Below are 21,689 nucleotides of genomic sequence, written 5' to 3'. Positions count from 1 at the left end.
CACCCCAGGCTCCCCTGCTCTGAGCTTCCAGTGGGAGGTCTGGGTGGAAGGGGGCCTGGCCTCCTTAGGATGCCCTTTTTGTGTCTTTCCTGCCTGTCGGCCACGTGGCTGCACCTGGGCCTCTGCATGCTGGGACAGACGCATGTGGCCAGGCAGCAGGTGAGGGACGAGGTCGAGGAGCCCCAGACTGCACAGGTGCCGGGGAGTGAAGCCAGAAGTGACACTGCCTGGCCTGAGCTACCTTGCCCCCAGCCTTCACACACAACTTTCAGGCCACTGTCCTTCGGCAGGCCACTCACTGCTCCCTGAACAGGTGTACGAGTATAAGATCAAACACCACTTGCTGATGTCTGAGGGCCTTGTGGGTGGGCCTCAGAGCCTGTGTCCTGTCCTGTCCCTGAGGTGATGACTTCACAGCAGTGCGGCTCGGCTCACACCCACAGCTGCCGAGTTCAGGTGTTGCTGTGCTGAGCTCTGGGCGCTCCTCAGGCTGCTGAACATGTCAGTTCTGTGAAGTGAGAAGGTGCTCAGACCTCCCGAAGAAGTCAAGCAAGTGGAGTGTACTGCTTGGAAATAGAACTCAGGGTCCCACTCCCCTTTGCCGATTAGCCCTGAAAATGGCCAGGAGGGTTGGAGCCTGTAGTTCACACTTGTGCCCTGGGTGGGAGTGGGGGGAGTCAGCGAGACGAAAGGAACATGTCTTATGTCTTCACTTCCTAATTCTAAGGCCAAGTGGGAGCTGGTCTTCCTCCTGCCCCTGGGCCCCTCCCTCTCCCAGCACCTGGAAGTCTTTCCTGCCCAAAGGGCAGAAATAGGCCACTACAAGTGCACCCTCACATGTCCATCCCAGCACCCGGAGACGGTGGGACCAGCTGCGGCCCTGGAGGTGAGTGCCTGCTTCTACCTCAGCAAGGGAAATTAGAATTTTTGCTACTGCTTTGTGTTTGGGCACGCACTCCAGCTTCCATGATGCCAGCTTAACCACGAGCCCAGAAAACATTTGGCAGCTAGGCCCCTTCAACGTGCTATGGCTGGCATGCCGTCCATATGCCTCTCAGTCATGGGTGTCTGGCCTTGGAGATTGTCCCACTGGCTTCTTAAAGGAGAGGGGTATTCCTGACTCCCCATTCTGCAGGCACCTTTCAGGGGCGCTGGGGATCTCCGAGTTTCTCATACAGAGGAGTGCTCTGGGCCCCTCTCTGGTCAGCACCTCTCCCAAGCCTTGGAGGACGAGGAAGGGGAGCAGACTGGTGGGGACAGAGATGTCACCTTGGCTCTGGTGATTGTGCGTCATTTTCTTTATCTCCCTCTGCCCCCAACCTAGAATTCCTCTGGCTTACCCCACTGTCCATTCAAATCAACACACTCGCGGACGGGACTGCTCGTGCTCAGGCATGGGGGGGGGGGGGGACATGAGTTCATGTTTGGCTCAGCAGCTCATTGGGACCCATGCCTAGGCTCAGAGCCCCTGGCTATGGAAGTTAAGACAGGACTCCCCTTCGGACAAAAGTGTGGGTGGCCCTTGACATGGCAGGTAAGCCTGTTAATTAGCCATTTATTCTATCTTGACTGCTCACTCTGGACCTATTTCCTCTGAAAGCTGCTCAGTAAATAGGGCCCCTAGATTTGGGCTCATTCTCAGCCTGTTCCTTACCATTGGCCTATACCTTAGAGGAAATGTTAAACAAGCAATTCAGACTTGCAAAAGGACTCTGGAAAAGCTTTATCAGACCTCTAAGCCCGGGCTCTAATTGCTGCCCATTGCTTCATGCTTGTAGAGTCTGACCTCAATTGTTTCCTATGTTAACTTGAGGGAGAGGTTCAACAGGTCCTCAGGAAATACAGGGACCTGCACCTCCCCCAGGCCAACCTCTACGCATTGCAGCTCCCTAAGTAAGACCAGTATTGTTGGAAGCCTGGAGGGTGGGGGGGCTGAGAGCCCAGTTCACTCCTAAATAGAAGAGAACGTACACAGTTCTCCCGAGCACCCCAACTGCTTCCGGGCTGTAGAAAGGCAGCAGCTGGGCCCCCTCCCCTCCAATCAATCCTGCTTCATTTAAGGGTCCACTGGACTCCACAGCATCCAGCCGCTCGCGAAGCCCTAGAAAACTAGCTGTAGGAGCCACCGCCTGCTCCAAGGAGTTCTGCCAGCCCAGGGCCCCCGCCCCCGCCCTAGGGGAGCCCGCGTGCTGGCCCGGGGCCAGAGCCGGCCCGGCTCTAGGGCGCCCCAGGGCAGCAGGAGTCGGCACCGAACCAAGGGAGCCCGAAGGGCCCCGCACGGGCCTGGGAGATGCTGTAGACCCGCAGGGCACACCCCCCCAGGAAGGCGTCTCCGGCCACGTGGTGGTCAGGCCATTGGGCTCCCGGCGTTCGCCTTTAAACACGTTGGCCCTTTATTAAACCTCTTGGGGTCCAGTAGCCTTATGGCAGCAGCGTGGCCTCCCACGCGGCCGAGACCCCACGATCGGGAGCGCGGCCGGGGGACCAGGTAGCCAGCCCCCCGCCCCCGCCCGCCGGGGCCCCGCCCCCGACACCATCGCTCCGCTTTACGACTTTACGACGTGGGCGGCCGTACAGCGCCCCGCACCCTCGCGGGGAGGCGGAGCGGCTTCTCCCACGCCCGCTCGCGTCCGGCCCGCACCATGGCCGACCTCGCTCCGCGCGTCCACTACCTGGCGGGCTTCTGCTGCCCGCTCGGGGGCCTCCCGGCGGGCAAGCCCCGCGTGCGGGGCCACGGGGTGGAGATCTTCCTGTCCACCGGGAGGGAGCTGCTCTACGTCTACGACCGCGCGCGGAGGCTGCTGACCGTGAGCGCCGGGGCCGGGGCCGGGGCCGCGGGCCTGCTCGGGGAGGGGCGGCCGGCGGCGGGCGGGCTCCGGTCGTTCCGAGGGGCCGCGCGTTCGAGGCGTGCGTTTGGAAACAGCCTGCCGTTCTCTGCCTGCCCGACGTCCAGGCGGTGTACAGGTTTCCCGGTCAGGTGTGGCACCTGGAGGCTCTGGCCCTAAGCAGGGCGCTCTACGTCCTGTGCGCCCGGACGGGCATCTACTGCTTGAGTTTGGACCAGGCGAGCCGGTGAGGGGGGGTCGCTGGGCGGCACCGCGGGGGGCGGGTCTAAACTGCGGCCCTGCCCTCAGACACCGACCGCCCTGTGGCCTGTAGGGCCCGCTTGCCCCTGGATTGGGGTCAGAACGAGCCCTCACCAGCCCTCTCGTGGTCCTCCGTCGTGGGTGCCCCCACCCCGCAGCACCTGCGTTCTCCGACAGGCTGCTGCTCGCAGAGAATCCTTAGTAGACGGGCTGCAGACTGCTGAGTCTGCAGCCAGCAGCAGGACCTGCTGTCTGGGCCTTGGTGGTCCTGTGTCCTCTGGGTTTCTGTGACCCCTGAGTCAGTGGGTAGAGGAGAGCCATGTAAGGAGCCAGGCCCCTCGAGTGCCAGAGCAGAGCCTGGGCGTGGGCGCCTGCTCACTGCAGGCTTAGGACATAGAAAGATAGTAGGTGCCGTGCAGACACGAGGCCTCGGGGTCTTCCAGGTCTGCAGTGAGTTTCCCGGCGGAACACCTTGCTGTGTGTGTGTCCCTGGGTGACCAGTGCCGAGCCTCCCCCACACTGTTGGAGGACGGTGACGGCCACTGAGACCGCTCTCTGTGAAGGGTCCAGAGCCAGGGTGCTCAGCGGCAGGTTGTCGTGGCAGCGTGTGAATATGGTGACTGACAGTCCCTGTGTTCTCAAAGGTCTGTGAAGCAGAACGGTGGGGACGACGAGCACAGGGAGCTTCCTTACCCTGTGATCCCCGTGGACCCAGACACCTGTGTCCTTCCTGATGCCACACTGTGTGCTTTCACTGTGCTGGACTCCGTGCTCGTCACACTGGCGCAGGGCCCCACCCAGTGGAAGGTGCAGCTGTTCGAGCGTCCCTGTCCAGGGGAGGACCCCAGGCCCAGAGGCCTCATCGGGGAGGTGGAGTTGTCCCCCTACACCCCCCCAGCTGGGAGCCCGGGGAAGCCCGGAGCCCCCCTCTTCCTCCCAGTGCTGTGCTGTGTGTCACCACCAGGCTCTGGTGCCCTGCACGGACCTCTTCAGGGTCCTGGGGGCTCAACCCTGGAGGGGGCCCTCTTTGGGCTACTCTTTGGAGCTGACCCCTCCCTCCTGGAATCACCTGTGATCATCTGTGGTCTCCCTGATGGCCAGCTCTGCTCTGTGGTCCTGAAGACCCTGGTCACCTCTCAGTCAGCCCCTGGTGACCCGAAGGCCCTTGTCAAGATCCTCCATCACCTGGAGGAGCCCGTCGTCTTCATCGGGGCCTTGAGGACAGAGCCACTAGCTGAGGATGTGGAGGACCCGTACTCTGACTGCCTGGTGGCACTTGGTCACCATGGCCGGACTCTGGCCATCAAGGCCAGCTGGGACGAGGCAGGGAACCTGGTGCCAGAGCTGCGGGAGTACTGCCTGCCAGGGCCCGTGCTCTGTGCAGCCTGCTGCAGGGACGGCCGTGTGTACCACAGCACCCCCTCCAACCTCTGTGTGGTGGACCTGGCTCGGGGAGGTGCCCACAAGGACCCCATGCAGCCCAACAGGGGCCCAGGAGGCCTGCCCTCTCTGCTGTGTCCAGCCAGCTTAAGTGTCTGCAGTGTCGTCACTCTCTGTGTGTCATCTAGCATGGCTGAAGGTATGAGCCACTGTTTACACCTGAAAAACCGAAGCCTTGGGGCCAGGTGGACTGCCCCCAGCCCATGGTCAGTCTTCTCAGTGAACTGGCCTGTCCTTGCCTCATTCCTGTCTTCCATAAGCCTGACAGGGCAGGCTTGTCCTCACCTGGCATAGCCTTTTGGTTGACAGTCGTTGTCATGGGCTCAGGGAATGCCTGACTGTCCTGTGGGTTTAGCAGCAGGTGTGCCACTCTGCCTGGGTGGGGTCTGCACCTGGGTGACCAGGGAAAGTGTCTTCCCATGACGCTCTGACGTCGCAGGTAGTTCAGGGGCGAGCCAAGGGGTTTAGGTCAAGCCTTTACACTTCTGAAGACCAGCAAACATCTGGCCCGCTCACCGTGTGGCCTGCTAATGTGCCCACTCTGCACTGGAGGCGGGTGGTATTCAGGAGCTGATGGTGTGTTTTCCTGGATAAAGCCACAGAGGGTTTTAGCTGTGTTTGCCCAACGTTAGGGGGAAAGGGACAGAGCCACCCTCCCCCAGGACACATTCATCTTAAGACAGCCTGCGAGTTGTCACAGGGCCTGCGGTGGACAGTTCTCAATGTGAAAGAAATGCTCAGCAGGGAGAGGGCCCTGGGGATGGCAGGGTGTGGGAAGATGGATGGGAGGGGCCTCCCTGTCCAGCTGCCCCACCTCTGGGTGGGGCTCAAGCTCAGTGGGATGGGAGTTGGGGGACAAACAGATAAGCCTGTTTCCTGGGGGCCCCGCTGGTAGGCCAGGAATGGGGAGCCCCAGAGAACAAGGGCTTCCAGGACGGCCCAGCTGGAGTGACACCAGAGTGAGGGGCCCGCACGGCTTTGCCTCATCTGGCTGACATGGTGCCCCCACACAGGTCCTTGTATGGCCACTTTGCCACTGGTGCCACATCTGTTGTGCCAGTGTCCCCTCCCAGGTGTGCATAAGGTGAGCACCGGCCACTCCACCAGCCCCTGGTGCACGTCCGGGGCTCTCCTGGCCGTCCTCAGGGCCTCACTAGGGTGCTGGTTTTCCGCCAGCACTTGTCTTGAGTCCAGGGGCAGCTGCTGGGGGAGTGGCCCTCCCTCCCATTGACTGGTCCCTGCCCATGTCCATCTTCAGGTGGTGTTGAGCTCCTGGCCTTGTCTGCCAAAGGCCGCTTAATGATCTGCAGCCTGGACCTGGGCTCTGAGACACCTCGCCCCACCAGAGTGACCACGGCGAACGCTGGCCGAAAAATTAAGGAGTTGCTCTGTGGAATTGGCACGGTCTCCGAGAGGTGAGCAGGGGGCCGCGTCCCTGGTAGGTGATGTCCTGGGGGGGAACCGTTGGGCAGTGGCCCAGGCCAGCTCTGCCACCAGCAGAGCCCCAGGCCTCAGATTGCCTGGCAAAAGGCAGCACTAAAGTCTGGCTGCCTCGGAAGACAGAAGGGGCACCCACTGTCTTCTCAGACCGCCCCCCACCTTTTCCTTGCGGACTTTTCCCTGCTCTCAGTGAGGGGCCAGCGGCCCCTTCCTCTGACCCATTCAGAGAGCAGGCTTCTCTCAGCCCTCACCTGCCCTCCTGTGGCCCTGTGCGCGCGTCCTCGGGCCCTAGGCTCCTGTACGTCAGGCCCATTTCTGTAGTGCCACCCTCCAGGCCATCACGGTGTCTGCAGAGAAGCAAAAGGACCAACTCAGAACATGGAGAGCAAGTGGGGAAGGCCAGCCCGGCCCTGGGCACCATCTGGACCCTGGGGCTGTGGTGGGGACTGCCTCCATGAGCCCCGCGGGCCAGGCCCAGCCCACCATGCACAGGCCTCTCCAGCTCCATCCTCCCTCCTCCTGCTGCCCAGGCAGAGGGCTTGGGTCAGAGGTGGGGGCAACATGGGCGACACAGGGAGCTCCCCAAGGCGGGGGCTTGCTCCTCACTTACTGTTTGTCGAGGAGCAAAGTTGTGGTCCCTTCTGACCCTGGGAGTGGGGGACCTGCCACCCGCCATCCTGACCTTCGCTCCTCCCTGGGTGCCACATCTGCTCTTCCTAGAGTGTCTTCTCTGAAGAAGGCAGTTGACCGGCGGAACAGGGCCCTGACGTGTCTCAACGAAGCCATGCATGTGGGCTGTGCCCTGCTGTCCCCCCGGGAGGGCCCCCAGCCCATCACGTGCTCCATCACCACCTCCTGGCTCCGCCTAGGACTGCGTGACCTGCTCACGGCCACCTGCCTGCTGGACAACAGCAGTGGCTTCCGCCTGGACCGGGGCTGGGCCTTGTGCGTCCAGGTGCTCGCCAGCCCCCGTGCTTCAGAGCTGGACTTGGCCGACCCGGCTGTGACCTACACCATGCCCATGGACCGGCTCGGGCCCGGTGGTCGGCAGGAGGTGACGCTCACCCTGGGCCCTGGCGAGGACGGCGTGCTCAGCCTGCCCTTGACTGTGTCCTGCGCGCTCTTCTACAGCCTTAGGGAGGTTGTAGGCGGGGCCCTGGCCCCCTCTGACTCTTTGAAGGACCCCTCCTTGGATGAGTGCCCCCCAGACGTCCTGCCCGGGCCGGAGGGCGTCTGCCTACCCCTGAGCGAGCACGTGGTGGACATGTTGCACGGCCTGCGCTTCTCCGGCCTGGCCGTGCCCCACACGCAGGTCCCTGGTCCTCTCGGCCCCGCCGGCCACCCTGTGAACACCTTCCTGGCAGCTTGCTGCAGGCTGGGCAGTGAGCAGGCAGAACCCACGTCCCTGCGGGCCCAGCACCTGCCCCCAGCAGTGGCTGCAATCAGGGTGTCGGCAGAGCTGCTCAGGGCCGCCTTGGGGGACGGTTACTCAGGTTGGTGGCACTAACTGGTTTCGCTCTGGCCGCGGAGCCCTGAGGCCTTCAAGCCCACGGCCTGTACCTGTCTCCTTCAGGCATGTCCCTGTGCTGTGCCACCCTGCAGTGGCTCCTTGCCGAGAATGCCACCGCTGATGTCGTGAGGGCTCAAGCACTGTCCTCTGTCCAGGGAGTGGCCCCAGATGGCACTGACGTCCTCCTCACTGTCCATGAGGCAAGCAGGGGGTTGGGTGTCCTGTCTGACAGCCACTCACCCCTAGACCACCAGTGGTCAGCCAAGTCTCCAGCCCCTCCCTCTTGCACACCTTCCTCTCAGACCCTCCTGACAGCCGGCCCAGGGTCACATCCACAGACCCTTAGGCTCCAGTGTTAGAGGCTGTCACAGAACCCAGGTGGCCAGGACATGCATCCCGGAGGGTGGTGGATAGAGGCTATCTTGGGTTCAGGGAGCTGGCCGCTGCCCACAAATAGCCCTTTTTGGTCAGGCCAAGACCAGGCTGGTGTCAGGGTTGGGGAGTCCCTGGGCCCGGATTCCGAAGCCTGGCGGTGGCTGTGCGTGTGGGAAGGGGGCAGGGCCCTTAGCCCTGTGGGTGCCCAGCGCATTCCATGGATGGCAGAGAAAGAGCTGCAAGTCACAGCGTCCTTCCCCAAGTCCCCAGGCCCCCGGGGTCCTGCCTTGTGCTCTGTGGGTGGAGAGTGAGCCCACTGCCCTGGCCCTCAGCCTGTCCTGCCAGCCTTCAGCTCACTGCAGTCAAAACCTCTGGAGGTCACTTCACCTCTGACGTTGGCCATCTAGCCCACTCCATTCTCATGCCTGAAACCTTGATCCTGCTGTCAGGTGACCTGGATCATCCGGTGTGGGTGTGGGCTATGGGCGGGGCCCACCTTGTTCTCGACTGGGGGCCACGGGGCTGGCTCCCGAGGGAGCGGGGCTGTACCTTGACAAGGGAGCAGGTTTACTGTTGGTCAGCTGGCTGGTTCTCCGGGTGGGAGTTGAGGTCGGGTGGGACAACCAGGCCTGGGCACCCTGGCTGCCAACGACAGTGTAGAGGGTAGCCCAGGCCAGGGAGCTAGGGCCCCAGGGCTGAGGGTAGACATGAGCTCCTCGTGTATGGCAGCTGGCCGTGACCGACCTGTGCCCGGAGGGGCCCATCCAGGCCGTGGAGATCCAGGTGGAGAGCCCCTCTCTGGCCAACATGTGCATGGCCCACCATGCTATCATCAGACGCATGCAGGTACGTCAGCCCACCGGCCTGCTGGGCGGCCTCTACGAGGTGTTGGGACAGGCCCTTGGGGGGTCTGTGGCTCCTTGCATGGGGGTTACAGGCCAGTCTCCCCACTTCTCTCTGCTTCCAAATGCATGTGTCCTACAGGTAAGCTGCTTACTCTCCTGGCAGCAGCCCCCCGCGTGGGTGCCCAGAGCCCTCACAGTTAACAGATTAAAGGGAGCCATCACCACTTAGCTGCCATGGTCACCTGGAGGTTTCTGCACTTGGCTGGTTAGCAGAGGCCGTGTGGAGAGGCCGTGCCGGAGGTCAGACGCGCTGGGCTCAGGTCCCGGGACGAGGTGTTGGCTTGTCTGAGCTTCCATGTCTTTGCCCAGAAAGCGGGGGTTGGCAGCTGCCCCTTCTGCAGCCCTGGGGCTTGGCGACCTCATGCGGGAGCAGGCTGCTGCAATCCCATGTGGGCGCTGGGGCCGCGCCTCCCAAGTCTGAGAAGGTCTTCACGTCCCAGAAGAAAGTGTAGCCCGTCTCTTCCCACACAGGGCTCTGGTGGCAGCACCAGCCGACTTGGACTTGTCCTAAGCATGGTGTCTGCGTCAGCCTCCCCTGGGACTTAGCAGTGCACGTTCTCAGGCCCCCACCCAGTCTGAGAACCAGAGAGCCTGCGGTCGGAGCTTTGACGAGCCTCTGAGGGCCGCTGCTCAGGACCCCGCTGCACCCAGGCAAGCCGGATGCCCAGCAGCAGCCCCAGCCAGCTCAGGAACCTAGCCCTGACCTTCGAGTCTTCAGGAGGGTCTCCAGGGCTGTGGTGCCGCCTGTCGAGGCATCTGCCCGTCAGTGACACGGTCCTCAGACTGTTCACGTTCCATGCCGGGAGCTGTCCAGCTCCCACGTTCTTCGGCCCAGTGGAGCCAAGCCGTCCCCTCACTGAGCCTCATGTGCGGGCCTTCCTCAGACCCTGTGGTGCGTGGCAGCCGCGAGGTGGACAGTTAGCTGCTCGGTTCTGGGACCCTGCTGGTGTGCAGCGTCTACCCTGGGCTGCCCCTCCTGCTGCCCCTCACGGTCTCTGCGCTTTGCGCCAGCGGGGGCCTCGCTGTCTACACCTGTCCACACTGGATCTGAGCCTCGGGAGCCCACGGGACTGGAGCAGCTCAAGTGGGCTGAGGGAACATGCTGACCGGCTGGAGCAAGGCCTGAAGGCAGCTCAGGATGGGGGAGGGCGAGCAGTGGGGGAAGAACCAAGGTGGTCAGGCTGGGGCTGGTGTGTGCCTGCACATGCAGGTGAGGCCCTGATCATCTGGGGGGAAATGGGGATGAAGCGGGGAGACCGCAGGGGTGGGTGTAGGGGCAGGAAGGGGCCACCTGGCTCAGGAAGTGCACACTCCCAGCTGCCTGCCCTGTGTCTCCCCAGAGGATGGTCCTGGAACAGGCTGCCCAGGGCTCCAACCCACCTGACGTCCGCATGCAGTATTTGCACCAGATCCAAGCCAACCACGAGGTGAGGCCCCAGACCTCCCACTAGCCTGGGCAGTGAGGACCGGCCCCAGCCAGGCTCCTGGGTCCCAGCTGGCAGGGCCACCCAGTCCTCAGCACTGAGGGCTGGGAGGGGGCAGAGAGCGGGTGATGTCACTTCTGTCTCTGGCCCCGCTCCTACCTGTTGGCCAGGACCCTTCTGTCACCTGGGGAACAAGACCTCCCCTTCAGCCTGGCCACTCTTCTGTTCTGAGGGGCCTTCAGTGGCCAGGTCGGTGTCCCCTGCTGTAAGGCCACAGATGAGAGTTTTTCCTGGACTGCCTAGCATGTCTCGAGGAGGATTTGTGACAGGTGTCCCCCAGAGGGCCCCGGTGACGTGCCCAGTGGGGGGGAGGGACCTATCCCCTGTCGGCTCCCCCCTGCAGATGCTACTGCGAGAGGTGCGGGCGCTGCGTGCCCGACTCTGCACGGAGGACGAAGCCCGCTCCCGCGCCACGGCCGAGAGGCTCCTGCAGGTGCACAGCGCGCTCCGCAGCCCTAGCCTCGTGCTGCTGTGACACCAGGTGGGCCTGCTGACGACTCAGTGCCTTCGTGCTTTTATGGAGAAAGATCCGGGACTCAAAGGCAACTGACCGGCTTCGGGGCTGGGACTCAGTTGCTGGCTGGTCGTGGCAGCGGGGGGCTGGGATGAGCTTCCTGGCGCTGCATGGCAGAACGCAGGGCACCTGGCCCCCATGTGGCCACCTGGCCGCCCTCACGGTGGTGTAGACTGTAAAGCCACCTGAGCCCCGCCCCACCCCCCTGGGGTCACGGCCTCCACCCACAAGGCTCCACACTGCCCACAGCCTCCGCACTGTTGCTGCTTTGTGGTCCCCACCCAGTGCGCTCAGGTTGGACCAGCGACGTCCCCTCCACTGAGAAGCCTGGCCCAGAACATGGGGTGCAGACCCCAGGGCAGGAGCTGTGTTGCCCCGGAGGCCTGCGAAGGCCATGGAGAGACACGGCTCAGGCTGGGACTTGGGGGGGTTGGATCTGGCTGTTGCTGTTCCTGGAGGCACCCGCTCGGGGCGCCTCAGCCCTGCCTGCACTGCTGGGGTCACCAACTGGGAGATGTTCCCTGTGGCCAAAGCACAAAGACAAAGGGGGGTGCTGTGAGGCTTGGGCTGGGGCGACAGCATTTCCAGGGCCCTTCAGGGGGGTGGGCCCCGCGGTGCTGGTCTTTTCCGTGTTTGCCCAGGTGACTCTTGGGTCTGTGAAGGCCCCTGCTGCCATGACAACTGACCCTTTTTGTTGACCTGCCTCCAACTCTGCAGTTTTGTTGCCCCTCCCCCTCGGTTGGGTGGCGACTTTGACTTGAATTCCTGGGAGCCCCCCAGTTGTGTCCACACCTCACTAAGTCGGGTGCCCCTGCACTGCCCAGATGGGCCCTGCACTGGCCTCTGTGGCCCTGGGGCCAGCTCTGGAGTCCCCAGCTCACAGAGCGGTCCATGCAGCTCACCCATCGGGCCCTTTCGGTCATGAGGGCCCCTCTCTAGAGGGCCAAGGCCACCTTGTCACCCTCCACGAAGGAAGAAGAGCCAGCAGGGTCCTCCGAGTCAGGGTCTGGGAGAGTGACGGTCACTGCATAGACCCCACACTGGGGGGGTTCTCCAGGGCAGGAGGGAGGACGTGCAGAGGGCCGACCCACCCAGGACTGCCCTCGTGTTGGCTGGGAGCAGCTGTGACAGTGACCACAGCGAGCGAGCAGGTTCCCCAGCCTGTGCTGGCCCAGTGGTCCCTACACAACCTGGAGGGAGGCTCCGGCCCGGCCTGGGAAGGCTCTGCTCTCAGCAGCCTCATGTCCAGCTGTTCTCAAGGGTCACTCTTCTGTCACTTTGCTGAGTGCCATTAGGGTGGATGTAGTGGCCAGGTCAGTCCACAGGTACCCTGAGACCAGCCCTGTGGGAGTAGGCAGAGGACAACACTCAAAGGGCCCGTGCCTGCCACAGAGAAGGGTGACGCCTCCCAGGCCCTGCCCCAGCACCCCCACTCTCCAGCACGAGCTTCACAGAGCCCAGAGCAGACCTGGATCTTTTGGTGGCCTGCAGGGCTCACCTACCCAGACCCCCGCGGATGCCAGCGGGATGGCTGCCCTCTGCCATGCCCCCGCCCACGTTTTCTCCAGCCCCGAGAACCTCAGCTCTGCAGGGGGGGGTGGGCACCGGTGTGTATGGGAGAGCAATGCTGGGCCATCTCCCCAGGTACCAGGGGGTCTCCTGGCCATCCCTGGTCCCCACTGTGTAGCTTGTGACACAGGTGGTGGTGGTCACAGAGCTAAGAGCTCTCCTAGCAAGCCTGCCACCTCTGCTGGGTTCTCAAGGAAAACACTCAAGACGTGAGCGCAGCTCTGCCTGGAACCCGGTGGGAGCAGTGGGAAGGACCTCGCCTGCCTGCCTGCTATGGGTGCAATGTGCTGATTCAGGCAGACGGCCTGTGTTCGGCGCACACCGGAGTGTCCCGAAAAGGAGAAAAACTATACATACACCTAAAAAGCAAAAGGGGGAGGGGGGTGTGTAAAACGGAGTAATGGGGGAAACCTGATAAGTCTGACAGGAGACAGGAAAGGAGGGACAGGACAAACGGGACAATAGGACACAAATTACAAGGTGACACACCTCAACCCAACTGTGACACGTAGTGAGTGAGCTGGGTGAACACATAAGACCCAACCACAGCAAGGAAAGTACCCAAACACAGGTAGGTGTGGGATGGGTGCTTGGGCCACACAGCCAGAAGAAGTGACACTCCACATTGAGCTGCTCAGGGAGCCGCCTGGGCCGCAGACGTGTCCCAGGAGCCCTCATCTGCCCCTTAGTATCCCCTTGGCCAGAGTGGGCACCACACAACACCACACACCTCTTTGTAGTTTCCTGCTGTGTATGAGGCCCCAGGCTGGCCACCACGGTGACATCCCCTGCACACAGTCCAAGCCACCTCAGCCGCAGAGTGTCCCTCTCCATCCAGTCCCAGCCGGTGCCAGCCGGTGCCAGGGTGTCCTTACTGCCACCCCAGCTGGCCCCTTCCAAGGATCCCCAGACACTGTTTCCTGCCTCCTCTCTCCGGTGGCTGCCTGGCTGAGGTCAGGGAAAATGAGACCCCTCCCTGATACCGAGTGGGGTCAGGGAACCGAGGCCTGCTGCTGCTACCTTAGGCTCAGCACCCTGGGGCGTGCGCCCCCAATGCTTCCGTCCCAGACGCCACCAGGGGGCAGCTCAGAGCCACCTCCTGCCCGGCCTGGGGATCCAGTGTCTGTTCACAGGGTTAGCTAGTGCCAGCCCACACAAACCCGCGCCTTTCTTTGTCCCTTAGGTGCAGTGAGGTCCCTGGAGAGGGGCTACACGGAGGCTTGGGAAGTTGTGCTAGCAGGTCCGCACCCCCAGAACACCTCTCATCCATTCCCTCAACCTGACATCTGATCTTCCTGAACCCATTCTGCACCCCCTCCCTGCTGCCCTCCTTTCTTAAAGTGCCCCATTCCCACTGACCCGCCTCCTCGGGACTCACTGGAGGGGGGTCTTCAGGCCCCAAGCAAAGGGCTAGGGCTGCCCCTGGGTGGGGAGAGGGCTTGGGCCTAGGGGAAGGGCAGCGAAGGTGTCATCTTTGGGTGAGATCATCCTCCCTCTGGGCTCCAGGCTTTCCCTCAGGCTGCCTCCTACCTGCACGCCCCTCCAGGCCCCCATAAGCCCATCTTCAAGGCCCTGACCAATCCCAGGGGGCATGACTTTCACCCTGCCCCCACCTTGGAAGGCACAGGTCACCCAGCCCATCCAAGAGGCCTTGGCCTAAGTGGGGGTCTTTGTGGGCTGTGTGGGGAGACACGTAGTGAACCATGGGCCTTGTCCCATCATTCACCCTGGCCATAGGGTGGCCAGCCTGCTTGGGGGCAGGGCAGGTGAGGATCTCTGTATGCAAGTTGGGGGGAGAGATTGGCCTGTGAGCCCCCTTCCTGGGCTCAGTGTGGCTGGGTGGCCGGAGCTGAGAAGGCCCCTGTGGCTGGCCATCCGAGGCCCTGTTGGGAAGGGTGGGGGTCGCTTTTCCATCATGCCTCTTGGGGATTCCGTACGGCCCTGCACCTGAGGAGAGGCACAGTGATGCTCCATGGAGACACGCTGACCACAAAGACCCTCTAAGAGGCTTGCCTTGCCCCCATGCTGGGCGGAGAGAAGCTGTGTGGGAGACAGGACAGGACACCCAGGGCTGTGGTTGTGCAGGGTGGGGGTGGGGGCGTTAATCGGCTGGCCCCTCCTCCAGGACAAGACCCCCAACCCTGGGTTTCCCGGGCGTGAGGGATAGAGAGGTGGAGAAAGCATCGCAGGAACCACGGGGCTGACCCGGGAGGCCCTGAGCTGAGCGACGAGGCCCATCCCCCGCTCGCAGAGCCAGCCTGCGCGGCCCCAGGTGCAGACCCTTCGCGCCCGCCCCGAACGGCGCCACCGAGCCCGCCAGCCGCTGGGACTCAGACACGGTTTAATGGGGACAACGGGCCGCGTGCTCAGTACTCCCAGAGCGCGACCCCGGCGGGTACGTCCGCGTCCGCGCGCAGCAGCCCCGAGGCGCCGCCGCGCAGGTACTTGCCGCTCCGGGCGCGGATGGCCACGCGGCCGCGCTCGCGGAACTCGAAGAGGAAGTCCTCGGCGCGCTCGCCGTCGCTGCATACACTGCCGTGGCTGCCGGTGTGCCAGAACCCGCCGCCGCGGCCTGGGGGGACCAGAGGGCGTCGGCGGGGGCGCTCCCGGCCCCCCCTCCCGGCGCCCCACCCCCCGCTCCGGGCCCACGCCGCTCGCACCTCGGATCTGGTAGGCGCCGTCGCTGAAGCTCAGATGGAAGACGTCGTAGACCGAGCGGTTGGTGTCTAGCTGGTTGGAGCCGCGGCGGTGGCACACGAAGCCGTCCAGGCCGCGCAGCACCAGGATGGGCCGGTTAATGAGCTTGAGGATGAACTCCTCGTCCTGGCCTGCGGGGAGAGCCTTCCCTGTCCAGGCCGGTTGCGTGGGGCGTAACCCGGCCTGCCCTGAGCGGGCTCTGCGGGACTCGGACGGGCAAGGGGCCTGCCGCCGCGAGCCCGGGCTCAGCGTGGACATAGGTGCAGTGGACATAAGGGCTCTCTGGGATCTAACTGCTCCCCTGATGTCAACAGTGATGACCTTGACCAGCAAGTGTGGCCACTGCCAGGGCAGCAGCACTTCCATGGCGCGGGAGGGGTGGGGGGACACTGATGGACAGGGTCTCTGAGCAGGTGCCGCCCCTGGACAGAGGGCCCAGCTGGTCAGGCGGGGAGTGCTCACCCACGAAATCACTGATGGCCGCCAGCTGCCCGTTCTTCTTCATGCACACGTAGCGCCCGTTACTGGCCTTGAGGGCCACCCGCCGGCCACGCCACTCCATCTCAAACATGGTTGTAGCAGAACTGGAGGGGCGGGGCAAGGTCCTTTCAGAGCAGCAGGTTGTGGGGGCTCAGGGTCAGGGCTTCCCATCCCTTCAGGGCCAGTACCACCCCCCCAGGGACACACCCACCGCCTTTAAGAGCTGTCCCCCACCCCAGCGGGGATTCTCTCCTGGCTGCTACAATGTCCTTGTGGTGGAGGTGGAAGTGGAGGTGGGGATGGAGGCCACGATGGTGCACTCACACTTGTGTGGCTGTGGCCTGGATGCCCCCGTGGGTGACCAGGGTCCAGTAGCCCCCAGTGCTGGAGTAGAAGGTGCACTTCTTTGTCTCCCGGTCAATTTGCATCAGGAAGGTCTCATGATCCAGTTCTTCATCTTGGTTGGCTGAGACGTTGACCCCTGGAGGGAGGAGATGGGAAGCCCCTCACGCCTCTCCCTGGGTGGGTGGGGAGCAGAGGGATGGGGAAGCATGCTCTTGGGGCAACCCCAAAGCCGGAGGGGGTCCCATCTAGAACCTGAGAAGACTTGGAAGGCATTTCTCAGGGTCTGGGAGCTCTCCCCCCAGGGCCATGTGGGCACATGGATCCACATGCCGCTCTCTACAGGCCCCGCCCAGCTCACACCACAGCCCAGGAGCCGGGCCTTTCTGGGCCAGCAAATCCCCTGCCTCCATTAATCGGCAGATAATCTGCCAGCTCCGCACTTGACCTGGCACTTCCCCCGCCTTTATTTATAACTCATTGCTAAGCCACTGTGTGGGCACAGTAGGGCCCCTGTCCCCAGTGCTGTAGCCCACTGGGGTCCACTCCCGGGCACTGCGCAGGCGCTGGCCCCCGGTCAGCGCCCCGTCCCCGCACTCACATGTGAGGGCTTTCCCAGGAGCCCTAGGGGAGGGACTGGGGGCATCTATGCTGAGGGTGGGGGGCAGCAAGCGGGCCCTGGAACCTCCCCAGTGTCTTCCCATAAACCGAGTCTCTGTTTCCACGGCAACTGGCCAGTCCGATTGGTGTGGCAGGTCACGAAGTTCCCCACCAGCTCTAGCATGCCCGGGAGGGGTGGTGGCAGAGTACCCTCAGGGCCTGAGGTCGGGGACACAGCCTGTCCAACCCTCCCTAGAAAGGAAGGGCAGGCACCCGGCAGGGCTGGTACTGGAGAGCCTAGGGCCTCCCACCCTCATCGGCTCCCAAACGCTGCTCCCTCCAGAATCCCCAGGCTGAGCCTCCCTCTCATGCGGGTCACTGCTCAGAGGCAACGAAGGTGGCCTGGCATTTTCAAGGCCATCCCCACCGTCCGTCAGCAGTCCTGAACTAAGTGCAGTCCGACAGCACAGAAAACGGCCCTTCCCTCCCGGCACCCATCGTCTGCAGGGAGCAGCAGATGACAAAATGGTGTGCCACTGCCCAAAAACACTGTGGGCCTTGGCTGGGGACAGCCTCACGGGAAGGTGACACTGAAGCACACCTGAGGGGATGAGGGAGCCATCGCACAGGTGGCAAGGCAGGAGCAAGACCAGGGGTCCTGAGGCTGGGCCGCATGCCTCTGCCGCCATCTCCAAGGCCAACCCTGGTGGTGTCCCCAGTGAGCCTACACACTCCCTCCAGACAGGACGTGTTCCAGGGGCTCCATCTCACACAGCCATCTGCTTCTGGGACCCTGACCTGGGGTAGGAGAGGCATCTGGAGTCTTGGTTGGTGCCAATCCCCAGGAGGGATTGGCTGAGAGGTGGGTATGTGAGCACCAAAGGGTGTCTGTGGGCATTTATGGAAGAACCTTCCTTACTCCTGCGAAGACACGAGAAGAGCCAGAGCCCCTCTTTCCTCTGGACTTTGTCCATCGGAACGTGAGTCCTAGGATAGCAGTGACCACCATGAGGGCACTGGCTTGAGGTCAGACCAGTCTTAGGACAGTGGTTCCACAAGGAGGAATAAGCAGACTTTGGTGACACCACTGAGCTGGTGATGCTATCCTGCCTGGGACCCCAGCAATCCCATGCCTCCAGGCTCCCCTTTATAAGATAATTAACGTCCTTGTGGCTTTTGACAGTTTGCAGCCATTTTTTGTTATTGCAGCAAAAACCGCTGCCTGTGGCAGGGCCGTCAGCACCATCATGTCAGTGAAGACCAGCATTGAGGGCGGCAGAAACAAGCGGAGCCTGGCTGACGGAGGCAGGAAGAAAAGGTGTCAGGAGGAGAAACCAGGCCAGCCAGGTGCTCACAGACACCCCAGGCGACTGGAGACGGGTTTAGGGGTTGCCTGGCAGGGAAGATGACCGAGACCAAGGCTGCTACTCTGCAGAGCCCACGGCTGCAGCTGCCTTTGATCTGGGGGCACCCCCCCCCCGACTAAGAGCCGCACCCTGCTTGCTCACACTCCGCTTGCCCAGTGTACATCAGAACACCTGCGTCACATGCCCTCAGGTTTATGGCCAGGGAAGTGAGGAGACAAATGTGGGGTACCTTGGCTTCTACAGTGGGAGGTGGATCTGATTGTTAGTGGGGGACTCCCCCAAAAAAGGGGTGGTGTCAGATTCAGGGTGGTCCAGAAAATGACCAATAGTTCATTCAGGCCCATCCCTCACCACCACCACCATCACTACCAAGAACACCAACACTAGCAACACCACCATCACTACCAACACCAATACCACCTTCACCACCATCACCAAAATACCACCATCACCATCACTACCAACACAACCATCAATAAAAACACTACCACCACCAGAATCACTAGCAGAACCACCAGCACCGTCTCTGTCACCACAGCCACTCTTACCATCACCTCCAACAGCCTTGCTCACAAGCTGAACATGTCCAGCCTCTCCTTTGACTCACAGGAAGCTGTTTCACATCGCAGCCCACGTGTCACTGACAAGCCTTGGCCAAGGCCAGAAGCTAGTGTGGGAAGAACCAGGGCTGTTCACCCTCTGTTGTACCCCAGGACCTGGCCACATGCCAGGACAAGTGCACAGGACATGTTTGTTGAATGCCCGCCCCTGTGCTGGACTGGCCTTGAGGACCTTGACTGCAGGCAGGGGCCCCTATAACCACAGCTGGGCCCCTCCTCCAAGGTGCTCATGCCTGGGGATCTGCCATCTGGATCGGGGGTGGCAGTGTGCCAGGTCAGGGTATGCCCGGCCATTCTTCTTGCCCAGAGCCAAGAGCCCAAGTGGGTGGCAGCTGAGACTGCTGGCCTGGGGCCGGACGAGGACCCACGGGTCAGGCACACTGGGGTGTAAGGACCGCTGCTCTGCCCCACTCCACTCCTGCTGGCTCCTTGCCCTGCCCTTGGCACCCTCCCCAATTTCCTTTAAAGTTCAGAAAGTGGGGTGGTACGAGATAAGAGGTGGAGAGTGGGGAGCAGCCCAGTATGGGCATAGCCTACCCTCCTGCCCTTGATAATAGTGGGCCTGGGCCTCGCTTACCGCCAGCTGGGCACTGCCCATGCTGCATTCAGCAGCTGCCCAGCTGTCCTGAGACAGACTCCTTTCTTCTAACACCGAAGCCAGCAGCCCTCAGTGGTGACCCCACACATGGTCCACGGCCCAGGCACCTGCGCTGTGTACCTCCACACACGTATTCACCCACACGGATGTGATGCCACTCCCCCACGCGGCCCCACACTGAGGTCAGGCTGGCCGGCCCCATGCTCCCTCATTACCTTGCCGCACAGACACGTAGCGGTGGTTGGCAGCCACCATCACCACCTGTGGGTGACTCTCCTCCAGGTCAAACAGCTCGTCCTTGCTGGGCCGTGTGTTGCGACCAGCCCTGAGTGTGCCGGTGGGTCCCACGGGTGCCAGGTAGAGGCCATCGCAGTCCTTGAAGGCCAGTTTGCCTGCCTTGAACTCGAGTGTGTAGCGGGCGTGGGCCTCAGGCTCCCAGACCAGGCGGCCATCGCTGCGCAGGTAGCGGCTGTCACAGGACTTGAGGCAGTACTGCCGGTTCTGGAAGATGAGGGTGATGAGCGCGTCCACGCCCCACGGCGTGTTGCTGTCGGCCACGATCTCGTCCTCCTGCGGGCACAGGTGTGCGTAGCGCCTCCGGCTCACGCTCAGCAGGTGGGCCTGCGGGTGGATGGCCAGGTGCACAGTCCACAGTTCAGCGGGAGAGATGGCGGTGGCAAAGCAAGACAGCCGGTCCTCAGTGCCACCAAAGAAGCGGCCGTGTGGCTCCGACTGCAGCACCCAGCGCCCATCGGGCTGCGGCAAGACCAGGAAGCGGCAGTCACGGCCCGGCCGCTCTGCCTCGCAGGCCACGCGCCCATCTTCCTCGGCAGACAGGTAGCGACCCAGATGGCTGCTGCGGAACAGCACAGCGGTGCCCTGGCCCGGGTAGGGCTCCAGCACCCATATCTGCTTCCTCTTGAGGCTGGGAGCCGAGGCATTGACCTTGAAGCCGAAGCTCTCGGCCGTCAGGTACCGGTCAGTGTCATTGACGAGGCCAAACTGGATCTTCAGCACCTGGTGCAGGCCGTTGGTGGGCATCTTGGAGACAGGCCCGAGAGGGGCTGGGAAGCTCTCTGCGCACTCACGGCCCCCAAGGTCCCCCAGAGGCCCAGCCCCCAGGCCTTGCCGGCGTCATGGACCCACTGCCCGCTCGGATGCTGCCTCTGACCAGTGGCCGCGGGCCCGAGCAGCTCTTACATGACCAGCAGGCAAGAGAGGGCGGGTGGGAGGCGGATCAGAGCTGTGCCGGCTTAGGGACAGTGGCTGCCTGTCCTTACCCCAGCTTGGATTTCAGCCACTCCTGGACTGCAGCAGGCCGGACCCAGGGCCTCGGGGCAGGAGAGCGCCCCCACCGCAGACCTGACCTCTTCCTTGTGCTCGCCAGCGGCTGCTGGGGCCCCGGCTGCTGGGGCCTGCGCCTCGGGCCCTGTGCCCCGCCTTGTGGCTCCTGCACCTCTTGGGCTCTCTCCTTGCCCCCCGGCAGCACCCCCAGACCCACTGCAGGGACTCGCCAGCCCAACCCAGATCTTTCCCGATTCAGAAAAGGCTGCCTGGTGGAAAGCTCACAGTGCAGCCGCAACCCGATCACAGCCCTCCACCCTCAGCAGCCGCCAGGCCCTCGGCCAGATCCAGTTACCGCTTCTATGATTCCTGCTGCCAGGAGCATGGCAAGGCCTCCCACCCGGGGCGCCTGCAGCCTGTGTCACGTGCTGTCCCCTGAGGCTGCCCCCCGACCGCAGCCCACAGCGCTGAGTTGATGCTTCCTCAAGGGTGGCCGGGGCTGGGAAAGGGGCAGGCAGGTCTGTCGGTGCGCTGAGCAGGCCAGGCACCCCTGTCCGGGCAGCTGTGGCACCCGGACCGGAGCCAGGGTGCAGGCAGTGTGGAGAGGCAGCTGCTCACCGCACTCACACCGGGCCGGTGGCCTGGCTGTGGTGGGCCCTAGAGAAAGGGCCCTGCTTAGGGCCAAGATGGCAGCTGTACGATGGGGACAGTGATACCAGCGAATGGGTTGCACAGGGGTAGGGCGACATGAGAGTGTGATTGTGGAGCAGACGATGTCATCCTGGCGGGCACAGAGAGGTCACAAGCGGTCGGACCCAGGTCAGAGGGCCCAGCTCTGAGCTGAGCTCTGTGCTATGAGCACCTCATGGGGCCCGTGAGGCTTCTCCCTCCTCTATGGGTGAGTTCTGGTCAAGCCAGCCGTGTTGGGTGGCCTGGGGAAGCCCTGAAATGCCATCCACATTACCACAGACACTGGCCTGACTGCGGGAGTGTTTGTGGGGTTGGGTCCCGGGGACCATGCAGGGATGAGGCCAGCTGGTGAGGAGAGGCCGGGAGCTGGTCACCTTTGGCGCCAGCGCCACCCTGTCCCAGCTGCACAGATGATGCCCACATAGAATCTCCCCCATCCCCCAGGGGCCAGGGCCCAGGCCTCCATGCAGAGAAATGTCCCTGGCTTGTGGTACAAGTCACAGTCCCCCTCCTCCACACACGAGCCCCCAGCCTCCCGGTGGTACCCCCTTGCCACTGAGCCCCAAGGGTCAGTCTTTGGGGACATGCAGTGGGCCCACTCAGCCTGGTCATGCCTGTCTGTCTCCTGCACCTGCCTCTGGGGCCAGGAGCCAAGTAGTGAAACCGGAGCTGCCCAACCTGGGCCTGA

General features: G+C 63.1%; 2 protein-coding genes across 4 annotated transcripts; one reads left to right on the top strand and one right to left on the bottom strand.

Moving 5' to 3' along the window:
* The first annotated feature begins 2,564 nt into the window (after positions 1-2,564).
* On the top strand, positions 2,565-11,458 carry FAAP100 (FA core complex associated protein 100). 2 transcript variants are annotated; one of them, XM_081028700.1, is made up of 9 exons: positions 2,565-2,807; positions 2,954-3,072; positions 3,731-4,665; positions 5,785-5,941; positions 6,687-7,459; positions 7,540-7,676; positions 8,581-8,697; positions 10,097-10,183; positions 10,584-11,458. In XM_081028700.1, exons 1-9 carry the CDS (start codon positions 2,643-2,645, stop codon positions 10,713-10,715), a joined length of 2,622 nt encoding a protein of 873 aa, XP_080884826.1. In that variant the 5' UTR covers positions 2,565-2,642; the 3' UTR covers positions 10,716-11,458. The 2 variants fall into 2 exon arrangements, with proteins under 2 accessions (XP_080884826.1, XP_080884827.1); XM_081028701.1 differs by lacking the exons at positions 10,097-10,183; positions 10,584-11,458 and adding an exon at positions 8,836-9,059 and having other exon boundaries at positions 2,581-2,807.
* A 3,231-nt stretch (positions 11,459-14,689) lies between these two features.
* Positions 14,690-20,068, bottom strand: FSCN2 (fascin actin-bundling protein 2, retinal; the record flags this gene model as incomplete). Of its 2 annotated transcripts, none has more annotated exons than XM_081027231.1 (5): positions 14,690-14,895; positions 14,984-15,151; positions 15,483-15,604; positions 15,825-15,981; positions 19,243-20,068. In XM_081027231.1, the coding sequence occupies 5 exons, from the start codon at positions 20,066-20,068 to the stop codon at positions 14,690-14,692; spliced, it is 1,479 nt and encodes a 492-aa protein (XP_080883357.1). The 2 variants fall into 2 exon arrangements, with proteins under 2 accessions (XP_080883357.1, XP_080883356.1); XM_081027230.1 differs by having other exon boundaries at positions 14,984-15,203; positions 15,487-15,604.
* Between the last annotated feature and the right edge of the window lie 1,621 nt (positions 20,069-21,689).

Source organism: Rhinolophus hipposideros, assembly GCF_964194185.1.
Source record: "Rhinolophus hipposideros genome assembly, chromosome: 20".
In the NCBI taxonomy this organism is placed as follows: domain Eukaryota; kingdom Metazoa; phylum Chordata; class Mammalia; order Chiroptera; family Rhinolophidae; genus Rhinolophus; species Rhinolophus hipposideros.
This window is presented reverse-complemented; position numbering and strand designations above follow the sequence as displayed.